This window comes from Ranitomeya imitator, chromosome 10 (assembly GCF_032444005.1).
Source record: "Ranitomeya imitator isolate aRanImi1 chromosome 10, aRanImi1.pri, whole genome shotgun sequence".
In the NCBI taxonomy this organism is placed as follows: domain Eukaryota; kingdom Metazoa; phylum Chordata; class Amphibia; order Anura; family Dendrobatidae; genus Ranitomeya; species Ranitomeya imitator.
In genome coordinates, this window is record NC_091291.1 from 17,238,841 (window position 1) to 17,257,111 (window position 18,271).

Genomic DNA, 18,271 nt, shown 5'->3' on the forward strand with positions numbered 1-18,271 from the left:
AAAGCTCCAGCAGTTTGCGAGAGCGGAGGCCGCAGAGGAGGGAGCCGGAGCTGATACCGAAGAGGAGGAGGAGGAGGAGAGCCCAGCAGGAGAACATGAGGTACAACAGGGGAGAAAGGAGAGTAAAATGGCGGTGGCAGAAGGGGGACCCGAGGAAATGGCGCCAGAAGCTGAGCCTACCCTAAGAGACGTTTTTGCGCTAGTCTCTTCATGTAAACAATCTCTGACCATACAGATACAGGAGGTTAAGGGGGACACAGCCCAGATAAACGCAGCCATGCAGAAGATTGACAAACGTGTGGGGGAGGTAGAGGAGAGAGTGAGCACTGCAGAAGATCATATAGTGCAGCTGCAAAAAGCAGAGAAAAAGTTCACTCAAGCAATAGCTGAATTGGCTGCGAAAAATGAGGACCTTGAGAACAGGTCCAGAAGAAATAATATTCGCATAGTGGGCATCCCTGAAAAAGCTGAAGGGAGGAATCCAACGGAATATATTGAAAAATGGCTGTTAGAGACATTTGGAGATATGGCGCTAACAAAAGTGTTCGCGGTAGAAAGAGCGCATAGGGTCCCGCCGAAACCACCTGTCCCTGGAGCGAATCCCCGTACCATGCTCGCCAAAATTCTAAACTATAGAGACAGAGACATTATACTGAGGAAGGCCAGAGACATGACGGATCTGACAGTTGAAGGCCAGAAGATTGCTATCTACCCGGACTATTCTACTCTGGTGCAGAGACAACGGATGATGTTCACGGGTATCAAGAGACGGCTGAGGGAATTGGGTGTGCAGTATTCCATGATGTTCCCAGCAAGACTGAGGGTGGTGGCGTTTGATAAAATTCATTTTTTCCAGAAGCCGGAGGACGCTACCCAGTGGATCGATATTAATGCTAAAAAGCTTAAAGGAAAAGGAGACTGAAACTGGGGGAAGAGTCTGAAGTTGTTTACTTATCTGTCAGTTGGAAAAGAGTCATGTGATTGACAAACCAGGGGGTATGGGTGGTGAAGAAGGGAGCTGGATTGTATTAAGTTAAAGGGATGGTGTAATGGTTGCTGGGAAAGGGGGAGGAAGGGTATGCGGCATATTTTAAGTGTATGCAGGCTTCTTGTGTGTGCAAATAATTCTAAGTTAAAATGTTTTGAGAACGTTATTTTTCAAAATGTCTGAAATCCTGCTATGTACAGTGGTGGGAGGAGGGTTGGGAAGGTAATGCCAAACGGAGTGTTCGCTATGGGCGATGATGCCCCACTCTTGGAAAGAGGTGGAATGGTTAGATGTGAGGGGGGAAGGGTGGGAGGGGGAGTTGGGAGGGGGGGGGGGGAGGGTAGTTAGACAGCCTGAGCTCAAAATTGATGATACTTATAGTGAAGATGAGCCAAGTGATGGGGACCCGTTTTAAGATTTTGTGCTGGAATGTGAGAGGCCTAGGGGAGAAATCTAGACGTGCTGCGTGTTTGCAATATGCAAGAGACCAAAGGGCCTCAATGATATGCTTGCTGGAGACGCATTTGGTAAGGGAAAAAGTGGATGTTTTGAATAGACGATGGATCCAGAGGGGATATCATTCTACCTTCTCCACGTATGCAAGAGGAGTCTCAATCTTGGTTCCAGCGGGAGTTCAGTATGAGGAGGTGAAGGTATATGTGGACGTGGAGGGACAGTATGTACTATTACGGTGTATAATGTATGGAGTGATGCTGTGTGTTGCCACGATGTATATTCCGCCTCCCTACTCTAGCAGGAAGATTAGAGAAGTAATGGAGCGAGTGGAAAAATGGGGACCGACACCGTTAATAATTATCGGAGATCTAAATAACATCTGTGATGAATATTGGGATAAAAATAAAAATACTCAGAATAGGTCGGAGGGACACATAACAACATTTGGCACCTATATACAGGAGATAGGTTTGATTGATCTGTGGAGGGTTAGACATGTGGGGGAGAGAGGGTACTCATGTTATTCACCGGCACATGCCACACTCTCTAGAATCGATATGGCTCTGGGTAACAGGATCTTGGACACACTGGTTGGGGAGGTGAGATATCTGCCAAGGGCCTTGTCGGACCATAGTCCAATTGAAGTAGAGGTTAGATTGGAGGGGGCTCGCTCGCTAAGTGGGAGAGAATGGAAGATTCATCCTAATTGGTTACAGAGTATTGAGTTGGAAAGTATAGGACGGGAGGTGGCGGAATTCTTTCTCTTAAATGATGGAAGCGCCGACGCTCTTACAATTTGGGATGCAATGAAGGCGTACCTGAGGGGACTACTGTTTAGGGACATTAGTAGGTGTAAGCGGAGGACGAGAGAGGTAGAAAAAGCGGCAGTTGAGGAGTTGAAGGAAGCAGAGGATGGGATGGCCACACTGGGAACCCCTGAGGCAGAGAAAAGAATGAAAAACGCACAAAATCATTTGGAAAAAATTCTGCTAGGTAAAGCTGAGAGGAAACGAGATTTCCAAAGGGTATTGTTCTATCAGGAGGGAGAAACAGTGGGACATATGCTGTCGGTAGTGGCTGCTGCTCAGAGAGGTTCTTCATATATACACTCTTTGGATTCTGCTAGTGGAGGTAAAATAACGGAAACACCTGAAATTTTGAGAGCCTTTGCGGACTTCTATGCAGATTTGTATTCCTCTCGGGTTGGTGAATCGGTCGAGGATGCACTGACTTTCTTGGAAGGTCTGGATTTGCCGAGACTGAGTGAGGCAGATAGGGAGAGCCTTGAGGCCCCTATCACTGAGGAGGAATTGAGTCGGGCATTGATGTCTATGGCCAATGGGAAGGCGCCTGGGGTCGATGGGTTACCCGCTGAGATCTATAAAGGGTTGGCAGAAGTGTTGATTCCTAGATTAAAAATGGTATTGGAGGAAGCTAGGTCTTGTGGGCGCTTGCCAGCCTCTATGAGAGAGGCCATAATAGTGGTCATTCCAAAGGAGGATAAGGACTTGGGGAAACCGGAGTCGTACCGCCCAATTTCTTTACTAACAATTGATGTCAAGCTTCTGGCCAAGGTGTTGGCTCTCCGCCTCTCTAGTGTTATTGCGAGTCTGGTGCATTCGGACCAATCTGGCTTTATGCCGGATAGATCAACGGCGATCAATTTGCGGAGGTTATATGTAAATTTGCAGGTAGAGTCTGATAACTGTGGTCGAAGAGTGATTGTATCGCTAGATGCACACAAGGCGTTTGACAGCGTCGAATGGGGGTACCTCTGGCAGGTGCTGGAATGTATGGGGTTTGGCCCGCAGTTTGTGGCCTGGATACAGCTGTTGTACTCATTACCATCCGCCAGAATTAGAGTAAATGGGGAGCTATCTCGTCCTATAGGGCTGGCTAGGGGTACTAGGCAGGGATGCCCGCTGTCACCCCTCCTGTTCGCGTTGGCTGTAGAACCTCTTGCTGCTAAGATTCGGCAGTCGGATGGGGTCCCTGGGTTTAGGTATGGCAAAGTAGAGGAAAAAATAGCGTTATATGCGGATGATGTTTTGCTGTTCCTGGAGGATCCAGACAATTCACTAAGAGGGGCCGTTGAAATTGTTGAGAGATTTGGTACTGTGTCGGGACTAACAATTAATTGGGATAAGACGGTTCTTTTTAGAGTGGATGACGTAGGAGAGAATGTGAGTGAGGATGTTGGGGATGAGAGGCTGAAGGTGGTTTCCCAATTTAAATATCTTGGAATATGGATTTCGGTGCCGGTGGCGGAGTTTCTGCAAAGAAATTTGACTCCTGTTATGGGGGTACTCAAGGCAAAGGTAGACGCCTGGAATAAGCTACATCTATCGGTCGTCGGTAGGGTAAACCTTATTAAAATGGTCCTTATGCCCAAAATTCTTTATGTTCTGCATAACGCACCAATTTGGATCCCTCGGGGGAAGTTCAGGCAGATTAATGCCCTCTTTAGAAGTTTGATATGGGGTAGACAATATCCACGTATTAGCTTGGAGACGCTTCAACGACCCAAGGAAGATGGTGGTTTGGCTTTGCCCAACCCGGAAATATACTTCCTTGCGGCCCAGAGCCAGCATTTGAAGGGCTGGGCGCGAGGGGCGTCATCCAGTGCAGTACAACAGCTATTGGAAGAGGTGACGGACCGACGACCGATGGCCAGGTGTTTGGAGGATGGCTCATTGGGCGCGCTGGGGAAAATATACCCAACCCTGTTCCTGATTCGTAAATTATGGAATAGACTAAGGCAGATTCGTGGGGTTACAGGGTTGACTAAATTCACACCGATATGGTCTAACCACAACTTAAAGGATTTTGAGGCCCTGGGAGGATTGATGGAATGGCAGAATAAGGGAATTTGCTTTGTTCACCAGATAATCCAGCAGCAGGAGCTGAAGTCCTTTTCCCAATTGCAGGAAGAATTTGGTTTGCGATCCACAGGGGAATATCAGTATGCGCAGATGAGACATGCCTTTAGAGCTCAGAATAAGAAGGCTGATATCAGGGTTCAAGATGATATAGTGTTGGAGTATGTGTGTGGTGAGGGTACTACAAGGGGAGTTATTTCCACTCTGTATAAGGACCTTATGCACACATTTCTGCTAGATTTCCCTATAAAGGCGAGAGCTAAGTGGGAGAGAGAAGTGGGGCCGATGGAAAATGAAACCTGGGAATCGGTGATGGAGTGGGTTCCGCGACTGTCCTTGAGTGAACCATATAGGCTCTCGCAGCTATACATTTTGCATAGGGTATATAAATCTCCGGAAGTGTTATACAAAGCGGGATTGCGTGCCAATTCTGGGTGTCCGAGGTGTGCGAGTGAGAAGGCAGGAATATATCACATGATGTGGACGTGTCCGAGACTGGCTGCCTTTTGGGTGGTGGTTTTGAGCCGGGTTGAAGCAGCATATAAGTGCAGAGTTGTTAGAGACCCGATAGTATGTGTGCTGGGATATGTGGAAGAAATTGGAGTTGACAATACTTGGAAGATTGCAATCGCTAGGCTACTCTACATGGCCAGGAAAGTAATAGCACGAAACTGGATAAACGCGGAACCACCTGTGAGAAGGGAATTTCTCCAATATGTTCAACATGGTCTAAAATTGGAAAAGGGGGTGTACAGTAAAAGGGGGAAAATAGAACTCTTTAATAAAATATGGTCTCCTTGGCTTGATTTGGATTGAGGAGTATAGGCGTCGTGTCTCCTAAGACCTGGAAGAGGATAAATTACATGAGGCAGATAATGCCTCGATGGGGTGGAGATTGAGACTGAGCTGTCTTATGGGGGAGGGGGGTAGTTGGGGTAATGTTGGGGTTTATTAAAGTAAGAAAATGTGTATCTGATATAATGCAATGTAAATGGCATTCTGTTGTTCTTTTTTTTCTTATATTGTTAATAAAAATCTATTTAAATCAAAAAAAAAATACATTACATTACTGATCCTGAGTTACCTCCTGTATTATACCCCAGAGCTGCACTCACTATTCTGCTGGTGCAGTCACTGTGTACATACATTACATTACTGATCCTGAGTTACACCCTGCATTATACCCCAGAGCTGCACTCACTATTCTGCTGGTGCAGTCACTGTGTACATACATTACATTACTGATCCCGAGTTACATCCTGTATTATACCCCAGAGCTGCACTCACTATTCTGCTGGTGCAGTCACTGTGTACATACATTACATTACTGATCCTGAGTTACATCCTGTATTATACTCCAGAGCTGCACTCACTATTCTGCTGGTGCTGTCACTGTGTACATACATTACTGATCCTGAGTTACATCCTGTATTATACTCCAGAGCTGCACTCACTATTCTGCTGGTGCAGTCACTGTGTACATACATTACATTACTGATCCTGACTTACATCCTGCATTATACCCCAGAGCTGCACTCACTATTCTGCTGGTGCTGTCACTGTGTACATACATTACTGATCCTGAGTTACATCCTGTATTATACTCCAGAGCTGCACTCACTATTCTGCTGGTGCAGTCACTGTGTACATACATTACATTACTGATCCTGAGTTACATCCTGTATTATACCCCAGAGGTGCACTCACTATTCTGCTGGTGCAGTCACTGTGTACATACATTACATTACTGATCCTGAGTTACATCCTGTATTATACCCCAGAGCTGCACTCACTATTCTGCTGGTGCAGTCACTGTGTACATACATTATATTACTGATCCTGAGTTACATCCTGTATTATACCCCAGAGCTGCACTCACTATTCTGCTGGTGCAGTCACTGTGTACATACATTACATTACTGATCCTGAGTTACATCCTGTATTATACTCCAGAGCTGCACTCACTATTCTGCTGGTGCAGTCACTGTGTACATACATTACATTACTGATCCTGAGTTACATCCTGCATTATACCCCAGAGCTGCACTCACTGTTCTGCTGGTGCGGTCACTGTGTACATACATTACATTACTGATCCTGAGTTACCTCCTGTATTATACCCCAGAGCTGCACTCACTATTCTGCTGGTGCAGTCACTGTGTACATACATTACATTACTGATCCTGAGTTATATCCTGTATTATACCCCAGAGCTGCGCTCACTATTCTGCTGGTGCGGTCACTGTGTACATACATTACATTACTGATCCTGAGTTGCATCCTGTATTATACCCCAGAGCTGCACTCACTATTCTGCTGGTGCAGTCACTGTGTACATACATTACATTACTGATCCTGAGTTGCATCCTGTATTATACCCCAGAGCTGCACTCACTATTCTGCTGGTGCAGTCACTGTGTACATACATTACATTACTGATCCTGAGTTACATCCTGTATTATACTCCAGAGCTGCACTCACTATTCTGCTGGTGCTGTCACTGTGTACATACATTACATTATTGATCCAGAGTTACATCCTGTATTATACTCCAGAGCTGCACTCACTATTCTGCTGGTGCAGTCACTGTGTACATACATTACATTACTGATCCTGAGTTACATCCTGTATTAATACTCCAGAGCTGCACTCACTATTCTGCTGGTGCAGTCACTGTGTACATACATTACATTACTGATCCTGAGTTACATCCTGTATTATACTTCAGAGCTGCACTCACTTTTCTGCTGGTGCAGTCACTGTGTACATGTAAGGAGAAGAACTGGATCAGGAGTACCTTTTCCGTGGCGGATCCAGAACTGTCGGGGCTGTCACCTATGTTGCACGAGGGAAAGCTTAATGCCCTGGACCGACCTTTGCACTCAGTGATTGGGGGTGCAGCTAAGCTAAAAAAGCCACGGCAAGCGGGAAACCAAGCAGACTTGTCGGGAATGTACAGTGCGCAGGAGATCAGTGTCAGCACTCCGACCTTTGAGCATCGAGACGGAGCAGGCCTAAGCCCGAGGGGCCTCAGATCGACGACTAGAGACTATCAACAGAAGCATGCCCCAGGTCTGGTCACACCGCTGACGCCGCCAACACCATTGACACCGCTGACCGGTAGTGACAAGATCCGCGGTCAGAGCTTAGACGCACGCACGTACCGGCAGGGAAGCCGGGTGACCCGCTGTGAACGGTTTCCTGGTCAGCCTGCATTTAACCGCTGAGCAGCCCTAGCCTCTGCTGAGGTTAAAGACTTTAGCCCTGCCTGCTCTTCACCTTCCGGACCCAGGACCCCATCAGGATCACGAGGAATCACCGCCGCCGCGATGCAGGACGCCACCTATTCCAGGACTACATCGGATACCTTTACGCGCCACGGCCTTGGCGCCACCGCTGGAATCCAGGAATCCAACTTCGGACGACGTCGGACTGATAAGTGTAATATCTCTGAACTCTTTGTCTTGTTTACCTGCATCTGTTTTTCCCAAGTTACAAAACCCCTCCTTAATTCAACCCTACCTCCTCTTCTCCCTGCGCTGAGTATCCTCTGTTAAATTAAACCCCACGTTAACCCTTGCTCTGCCTCCGGTCCGTTACTGCATCTTCCCACCTGCTGACATACATACATTACATCTTTTCACACCTTACACATAATGATAAGTACATTTCGTGCGATGTTTCTGTGTCAGTGGAGCAGCAATGTCCATGTATGACCGGTCTCCCATAGACAATGAGTGGAGCAGTGGTCGGTCATGGACATGTGACCTCTGTGGATGAGCGGCGCTCCCCCCGATCAGTGACCGGACCCCCGATCATACATTTTTCATACATAGGACATGTTTGGCGCTCGCCTTTATCACTCACCCGTTCTGCTCCCGGCCAGTTTGTTCATCAGATAAGATTTTCCTGTCCGGTATTTTCCTACGATTGCGATCACCACCACCGGCTGTGAGATTTCCAGAAGGATTTTCTCGGCTTCTTTATTGAGAACCAGCGTATTCCCATCAACATTTTCTATCAGGCAGATCGGCCGCGACATAGGAAGGAGCGGAGCCATCGTCAGTGGGGGTCTTCTCCTTCTATTTCTTATTCTTCTACTTCGTCTACTTCTATAAGACAGAAACATAATGATTATAGGACATCGCGATTCTCAGAGACTCCGGCTCAGCTGCACTGTCTATAGGGGTCTGCGGTGGTCTGAAATCTCTTTTTTTACAGATTTCTGTTTTATTCATCCAGATGCTTTACACTGCAGCTTTTTTTTGCTCACATTGGTTGCACAATCTCCACATAATGTAATATCAAAAAAGTCATACAGTAAAGCACTAGATTACTAGAGCTCCTGGGTGGAAAAAAAATGTATTAGGGCGCTTTCACTTCCCACTACCAATATATTGGCTACAATGACCATATCCCCTTCCAATTAGATAAAGCGTAATCAATGTTTTAATTTTTTTTTCTTTTCCCGATCTTGGAAAGGGGAAAGAATCTGTATGACTATGTAAGAGGGTGAACTGTAGTCCCACTGAGAGGGCACTAGGACCCTGTGGTTTTTGCCTGTTGCAGCAGAAGACAGACCGTGCAAAACTCCCAGAGACAATGTGTGCTGGGGGGTGGGGTCTAGTGTCTCGTGTGTAAAGTGAAACTAGGAAGTGAGAGCTGAGAGAGAAAAGGCGGGAAGCAAAGGGAGAAGCTGCTGTGAGATCTTAAAAAGAGACTGTGTGTGGATTTACTGCAAGTGTTTTTGGAGGAAAAGAAGGTTTTGAGAGACTTTTTGTTGCTAACGTTCCCCTGGAGAAGAGCTAACCTTTTGTTTAACTCTGTGAGAGACTTGTGTTGCTAACGTTTCCTGGAGAGGAGTTAACCCTTTATCTAAGAAAAGACTGAGACTTTACTAAGAACCCAGTACGAATTTGGAAGTCTGTGGATTCCCTGTGCATTGAGTGGAGAAACAAGTCTGGACAGACTGCTGATACAGAGACGGACGGATTGTCGTGGAAGCATTCCTAGGAGCTACAGAAGCAGAGACAACATCGTGAGACCACTAACTAAGTCCCCGGCGTTTGGGCTCGGCATCGGCCGACAAGACAAGAGGAGCTTGCTGTAACTTATTGGCGCTGAAGATATGGACTGGCTGCAGCCTGTGCGGATTCCTGCCTGAGAGGAAATCCATCTCAGGATACGGTACCATAGTTATAGATACCCGGGTATCTCTGCTCAGAGTGTTAAATTGTTACTTTAGAGGTGTATCTTATATTAGAGTTGTGTAAGTTATACTCAGTGTGCCATTCCAGGGGCTCCCTTGATAACACTACATTCAATTTACACTTGTTCCTGTTTTTAGTTGCCTGTTAGGTAAATTTCTTACTAGCCTGTTGGAGTATACAGTTCTCAGGAGACCTTGGAGTGGCACAGTGATTTCAGCTGCTGCTGAGCTAGTGTATCTTTGGGGTGCATCTGCCTTAATATTCTCCATATTACCTTGATTATTTTGCCTTTGCGTAAATACCGTTGGAGATTTCTGCCTTGGTCTTGGTTTGTGACTCACTGGATCTTATTCGGACCTCTGGTCATTACAACTAGAGAGTAATAAAAATGATAATAATCCAATCCTTCCTCTTTATTTATCATTATTACTATTTTTTATCACTCTCTAGTCATCCAGCTTCTTTTCCCTTTCCCACACCGTTCCTTCCCATTTATTTTCATTCTCCCTCTTCTTTAGGCCTCTCCCTGTGGCACCGCACACTAAGCCCCTATAAACTTGGAAAAATCATTTCTCTGCTGGTTCCAGCTATGGAGACACATCTTCTTTTAAGTTCATTTTGGAACTTTCCCTTCCCACGAGCTTGACCCACCAAAAAATCCATCAATTCTGACATTCTGAGATTTGGTACCTAGCAATTATTTTGTAGGCGTGCATAGAGGAATAAAAGTACTTTTAAATACTTTAGATGCTACAGCTGCTATTGATCTCAGCAGCTAAGGGGTTATATAAAGGACCTAGCTGCAATTAATGATAATTAATGTTAGCCCCTTCTGTCCACATATAGGGGATGCTAATGTATAACACCGACACCAACACCGGAGCTACCGCCTCACCAACACCGGAGCTCCTGCAACCCTCAACCTACTGTCTCCTTCCCCATAATCCTGTAGAATGTAAGCCCGCAAGGGCAGGGTCCTCGCCCCTCTGTATCAGTCCGTCATTGTTAGTTTGTTTACTGTATGTGATATTTGTAACTTGTATGTAACCCCTTCTCATGTACAGCACCATGGAATCAATGGTGCTATATAAATAAATAATAATAATAATGTATAGATAAGCCTGCCCCGCAAAGGGCAGGTGCTGGCTGTATCGGTTATGAAGGTGTAAGAAGATGAACCGATTCGGGGGTACCTCTCTTGCGCCGGTTCCAGAACTGTCGGGACTGTCACCATTGTTGCACGGGGAAGAGCTTTCTGGCCGGGACCGACCTTTGCACTTGTCAGCAGGGGGCGGGTCAGGGATAAAAAGGACAAAAGGACTGCGCGCGGGAGAAAAGTAGGAGTTCTGGCAGGAAGGCAGAGCACGCAGCAGGGTGAGGTACAGGCCTTTGTAGCAGGGCATCTTGGAAACGTAGGCCCACCTAGTGCAATCCCGGTAATTGTGTCCACTGCTTGCGGACATCAGACAGCGACTCTCCCTACGTTCCACGTGCCCATGTCGGGAGGTTACTCACACGTGGGACCTGTGACTGCTGCGTGCGTGCAGCCTAGCCTTGTACCAGTGACTGCGCCAGTATATGCCTATCCCTTGCCCGCCTGTGCTGCGGAGCAGAGCCACACTCCGGTGATACCATATAAAGAACTGAGACTAGTACGAGGAAACCGCGGGCACGGGAACCTGCCTAGTGTAACAAAGACTCTGCATCAAGGGACCGGATCTCCGACTATCTAGGACAACCCTGAGACATCACGTGCCGCTGTTGTCGGTGCCACCATTGGAAACCGAGACGCTGCAATCAAGAAGCTGACAGACTGACAAGTTGTACTCTTCTTTCCCCTTCCTGAACATACGCCTAACACCTTTTTACCCCGTTCTCCCCTCCAACACCCATATTGTTATAACCTTTGCCTCCCATATCCATTTCCTCCCTGCATGGAGTTTTCAACTGTTAATAAATTTGCTAACTCTTGATCTGCCTCCTGTCCGTGACAACATCCCGATCTCTGAAAGTCTACAAATGTAACACACACTCACTGGTAATGGAAAAAGAGACTACCTCCTACGCCGCACCCATCCCCAACTGACTAGAAAGACTGTAGTAGCACATCTCAAAAACACCACCTCGGAACTGGCTCCCTAAAAGTCCATCGAGGGGTTTCTCGTACCTCAGAGTGGAGGCCTCAACACACTGCCAACAAGAGAAGAGGAAAGTGTGCAGGAAGATATAAAACCCGCGTGAGGAAATTAAAACACGTTCATATAAAGTAGACAGGAGAATCTAAGGCGAGGCAAAATTAAACGGAACAAGTATAACCTCCCAGAAATCTAAAGAGCTGAAAGGAAGAGGAACTGGGAAGGAATATATACAGACTCACAGCAGAAATTCAACTGGTGTTTACCATGCAATGCAAACCCCTTAGCTGAACGGCTGGAACTCCTAAACCAAAGTCCAGTATAGCCAGCAAGGAAGTGCAGTGAATATAAAACCACACCCAGAATGGTGCATACTAAAACAGGAAAATGGGAAAAACCTGGAGAGGATCAAATCAACAAGGGGGAACAAAGACAAATGGAACCATCAGCATTTGGACAGGGAAAAAAATAGCTCAGCAGACAGAGGAACTGACCACGGAGCAACAGGTCATTGGATGAAATCCCCAAACTGAGTACATGACAGTACATACATGACAGTATGATACAGCCAGCACTTCCCTCTAAAAGTAGCAATCAGAGGTAGCTCAGATCTCTGCTTTGCAAGCAATCAAATGCTGCAGTCAATCTCTGTCAGCGGCATTTAAGTTGAACAATCCTGGAGAGGCAGCCCTTGGTCACCCATTAAAGTAGTGGTGGGGTGCCAATGGTTTGTCACGATAATCGGGGGCCTGTTGCTGCCATAAAACTAAAAAAATTTTTTTTTTGTAAATATTGAAAAAAAAATTTAAAAGCAAAGCATAAAAGTTTGTTATCGCTGTAATTAAACTGACCCTGAGAATTATGTTGCCATGCCATTTTTACCATACAATTAATGATGTAAAAATGACTCCACGCTCCCACACCCCCCAATCCCTCCCCCCCCCACCCCCACACACACACACACAACAATGGCGGAAGTACTTTTTTTACTGTTTCGCCTCATTTTTAATTTGTTTGACACTTTTCAGTACAATACTTTGTAAACTGAATGGCGTCATTCAAAACTAGAATCAATCCTGCAAAACACAGGCCCTCATCTGGCTGTCTATGGAAATAAAGTGAATAAGGGACAGAAAAAAACCAAAGAGTAAAAACAAAAATTGTCTGTGCCCTTGAGGGGTTAAAATTTTTCACTTGGCTGTTGTTCCTGTTGATATTTGACTTTAATCCTGACTTATTAGGGGGCAAAGTGCACATTGAGGGAGGGGACCGTGTTATAGTGGTGGCTTATAAAATGGGCATGGTTATAGAGGAACATGTTCCAGTGCATGTGTCTAAAGATAGAGTTTAGAAAAGTTGCTACATGCACTTAGAGCGCAGGGTGAGAAGAGGTTAAAGAGTACCAAACAGTGCCCAGATAATAACAGTGCCATACAGCACCCATATAACAGTGCCCACATAATAACAGTGCCATATAGCACCCATATAACAGTACCCACATAATATCAGTGCCATATAGCACCCATATAACAGTACCCACATAATATCAGTGCCATATAGCCCCCATATAACAGTGCCCACATAATAACAGTGCCATAGAGCACCTATATAACAGTGCCCAGATAATAACAGTGCCATACAGCACCCATATAACAGTGCCCACATAATATCAGTGCCATATAGCACCCATATAACAGTGCCCACATAATATCAGTGCCATATAGCACCCATATAACAGTGCCCACATAATAACAGTGCCATAGAGCACCTATATAACAGTGCCCAGATAATAACAGTGCCATATAGCACCCATATAACAGTACCCACATAATATCAGTGCCATATAGCACCCATATAACAGTGCCCACATAATAACAGTGCCATAGAGCACCTATATAACAGTGCCCAGATAATAACAGTGCCATATAGCACCCATATAACAGTACCCACATAATATCAGTGCCATACAGCACCCATATAACAGTACCCACATAATAACAGTGCCATAGAGCACCTATATAACAGTGCCCAGATAATAACAGTGCCATATAGCACCCATATAACAGTACCCACATAATAACAGTGCCATACAGCACCCATATAACAGTACCCACATAATATCAGTGCCATACAGCCCCCATATAACAGTGCCCACATAATAACAGTGCCATAGAGCACCTATATAACAGTGCCCAGATAATAACAGTGCCATACAGCACCCATATAACAGTACCCACATAATATCAGTGCCATATAGCACCCATATAACAGTGCCCACATAATATCAGTGCCATACAGCACCCCTATAACAGTACCCACATAATATCAGTGCCATATAGCACCCATATAACAGTGCCCACATAATAACAGTGCCATAGAGCACCTATATAACAGTGCCCAGATAATAACAGTGCCATATAGCACCCATATAACAGTACCCACATAATATCAGTGCCATATAGCACCTATATAACAGTGCCCAGATAATAACAGTGCCATACAGCACCCATATAACAGTACCCACATAATATCAGTGCCATATAGCACCCATATAACAGTGCCCACATAATATCAGTGCCATACAGCACCCCTATAACAGTGCCCACATAATATCAGTGCCATATAGCACCCATATAACAGTACCCACATAATATCAGTGCCATATAGCACCCATATAACAGTACCCACATAATATCAGTGCCATACAGCACCCATATAACAGTACCCACATAATAACAGTGCCATATAGCACCCATATAACAGTGCCCACATAATAACAGTGCCATAGAGCACCTATATAACAGTGCCCAGATAATAACAGTGCCATATAGCACCCATATAACAGTACCCACATAATATCAGTGCCATACAGCACCCATATAACAGTACCCACATAATAACAGTGCCATAGAGCACCTATATAACAGTGCCCAGATAATAACAGTGCCATATAGCACCCATATAACAGTACCCACATAATAACAGTGCCATACAGCACCCATATAACAGTACCCACATAATATCAGTGCCATACAGCCCCCATATAACAGTGCCCACATAATAACAGTGCCATAGAGCACCTATATAACAGTGCCCAGATAATAACAGTGCCATACAGCACCCATATAACAGTACCCACATAATATCAGTGCCATATAGCACCCATATAACAGTGCCCACATAATATCAGTGCCATACAGCACCCCTATAACAGTACCCACATAATATCAGTGCCATATAGCACCCATATAACAGTGCCCACATAATAACAGTGCCATAGAGCACCTATATAACAGTGCCCAGATAATAACAGTGCCATATAGCACCCATATAACAGTACCCACATAATATCAGTGCCATATAGCACCCATATAACAGTACCCACATAATAACAGTGCCATATAGCACCCATATAACAGTGCCCACATAATAACTGCCATATAGCACCCCTATAACAGTACCCACATAATAACAGTGCCCACATAATAACAGTGGCATATAGCACCCATATAACAGTGCCCACATAATAACAGTGCCATATAGCACCCATATAACAGTGCCCACATAATATCAGTGCCATATAGCACCCATATAACAGTGCCCACATAATAACTGCCATATAGCACCCCTATAACAGTACCCACATAATAACAGTGCCCACATAATAACAGTGGCATATAGCACCCATATAACAGTGCCCACATAATAACAGTGCCATATAGCACCCATATAACAGTGCCCACATAATATCAGTGCCATATAGCACACATATAACAGTGCCCACATAATAACTGCCATATAGCACCCCTATAACAGTACCCACATAATAACAGTGCCCACATAATAACAGTGGCATATAGCACCCATATAACAGTGCCCACATAATAACAGTGCCATATAGCACCCATATAACAGTGCCCACATAATATCAGTGCCATATAGCGCACATATAACAGTGCCCACATAATAACAGTGCCCACATAATAACAGTGCCATATAGCACCCATATAACAGTGCCCACATAATAACAGTGCCATAAAGCACCCATATAACAGTGCCCACATAATAACAGTGGCATATAGCACCCATATAACAGTGCCCACATAATAACAGTGCCATACAGCACCCATATAACAGTGCCCACATAATAACAGTGCCATATAGTCCCCATATAACAGTGCCCACATAATAACAGTGTCATATAGCACCCATATAACAGTGCCCACATAATAACAGTGCCATATAGTCCCCATATAACAGTGCCCACATAATAACAGTGCCATATAGCACCCATATAACAGTACCCACATAATAACAGTGCCATATAGTCCCCATATAACAGTGCCCACATAATAACAGTGCCATATAGCACCCATATAACAGTACCCACATAATAACAGTGCCATATAGTCCCCATATAACAGTGCCCACATAATAACAGTGCCATACATCACCCATATAACAGTGCCCACATAATAACAGTGCCACATAGTCCCCATATAACAGTGCCCACATAATAACAGTGCCATATAGTCCCCATATAACAGTGCCCACATAATAACAGTGCCATATAGCCCCATATAACAGTGCCCACATAATAACAGTGCCATATAGTACCCATATAACAGTGCCCACATAATAACAGTGCCATATAGCCCCATATAACAGTGCCCACATAATAACAGTGCCATATAGTACCCATATAACAGTGCCCACATAATAACAGTGCTACAGTATATAGCACTCATGTAACAGTGTCTAAATAATAAGAAGTGTATTTTTTCCTTGCTGCAATGCTTCCTAGATTATCTAAGCATTCCTTATCGCTGGGGTAAGTGTGAGGATGATGGGAGTGATCATCTCCTTCCCACACAGCACATGACACAGCACAGGATGGCGGAGTACCGGGTGGCGGAGTACCGGATGGCGGAGTACCGGGTGGCGGAGTACCGGGTGGTGGAGTACCGGGTGGCGGAGTACCGGGTTCTCACCGTACAGCACAGCTCCCTCTCCGGCCTCCGGTTGTTTGTCTTTTCGTCTAGTTGCATTTTCCTATTATAGCAGTGACTCAAAACTGAAAGAAAATAATCTTGCGACTCACAATGAAAGTGAAACAGATGAGACGATAACACTAAATACAGGTTTCACCACAGTGGAAAATTCCAGAATTTCTTTACAATCGGGAAGCCTGGAGCAGTTAAAAGTAGTAATAAAAGACTGGACAGGTGTATATGGATTGCCCCATGGGGCCGTGGGGTACTTGGTATCGGGTCCTGCGGGTTCACAGGGGGATGTCACGGTGGCTGACACGGTCCGTGGCCCTGGGACGTCCATGTGTAAAAGGGAAAGGTCTTTAAAGGGATAAAGTTTGTGTTCGTGACGCCATCTGTGGTGTTCGGTCAGGGTGACTGACGCTGCTTTAAGGGGTCCGCTGGGGTGATGTTATGGCAGCTAGATGGTACACCTTCCCACAGGTGAAGTGTATTCCCAGGGCTTCCCAGTGTGTAGATGGTGAGAGGCACAGAGAAGAACGAGGACACAAGGGTGCAGTCTCTTTACCTTTACTGAAGGCTTCAGCATCCACAGTCCAGGGCACCAGATCACAGGGCAGGCAGAGTCCGGCCGGTTTGGAGGAAAATCCAGAGTCCCCTTGTCCAGGTGGAAATCATTAGCCTTCCTTTGCACTGCAGAGTTGTAGTTCCTTACTGCCTATGGCTTCACATAAGGTCCTCACAGATGTTATCTCTCTCTGTCCCCCATATAGGATAGGACAAACCCGTATGACTGGTGGTTTGAGGCGGTTTATAGGGACTCTAGCATTCCCCAGCCTCTAGAGGGTGCCACCATGCCTCTTGGGTGTAGGGCGGACAGGTAATGTGAGATTAGCGGTCCTGACGGTTTCTGGAGCAAAGCATAAAGGTCCTTACTCCCTGGGTGTTCCGGCTACCGGGATTCTGCGCCTCAGAAGGAGGCAGCCTGTGTAGGGCCGGTCCCCTTCTGGTATCCTCTCCTTTGCTACGACTTCCTTGCACGCTCGCTGCAATACAATTCTGCCTTCGATGTCTCTTTCTGGGAGCTGCAGCTCTGAGGGCATGCACAGTTCCGTGTCCTTTCTCCTTAATTCTCTGACAGGATCCCACCCCTGTCAGGGACCAAGTAACAGCTGAGCTCAGCCAGCAACTAACTAACTTTCCCTACAGTCGACCAGTTTTACCTATGTGGGGAGTGACCTAATAAATAGGAGCAGAAGCTCCCCCTGGTGGCCTGGAGTGTAAACTGTGTTGCATGTTTGTGGTACCTCAATGCAGTTATCCTTCATTGCCTCCAAACGTAGCATCACTCTCCCCGAGAGGAAAGCAATACCACTGCGACGACCAGGACCCTGGGGCGCCGTATGTAATGTCGTTTTTGTATCACTTTTTTTCTCGTCTTGCTGTATTGGTAGAGGGTTGCTCTGGTCTGGGGTCTGTTTACAGGGGGGTCTGGTCTGGGTTCTGTATGCAGCGAGTTTGGTCTGGGGTTTGCATACAGGGGGCTCTGCTTTGAGGTCTCTATACAGGAAGATCTAATCTGTATACAAAAGAGTCTATCTAAAAGAAGCCT

General features: G+C 45.8%; 1 protein-coding gene across 3 annotated transcripts in view; it reads right to left on the reverse strand.

The window, feature by feature from the left end:
* The window catches only part of LOC138651801 (guanylate-binding protein 1-like), a 33,892-nt gene extending 17,134 nt beyond the window's left edge, over positions 1-16,758 (reverse strand). Inside the window, exons 1-2 of one of the 3 annotated variants that reach the window (XM_069742305.1) lie at positions 16,660-16,758; positions 8,191-8,435 (exon numbers count right to left, since the gene is read on the reverse strand). In XM_069742305.1, coding sequence (XP_069598406.1) covers positions 8,191-8,383 — 193 coding nt within the window. In that variant the 5' untranslated portion in view covers positions 8,384-8,435; positions 16,660-16,758. Of the gene's footprint in view, positions 1-8,190; positions 8,436-16,573 lie in introns of all 3 variants that reach the window. The other 2 variants (XM_069742306.1, XM_069742308.1) reach the window with 2 other exon arrangements.
* Positions 16,759-18,271: the final 1,513 nt, after the last annotated feature.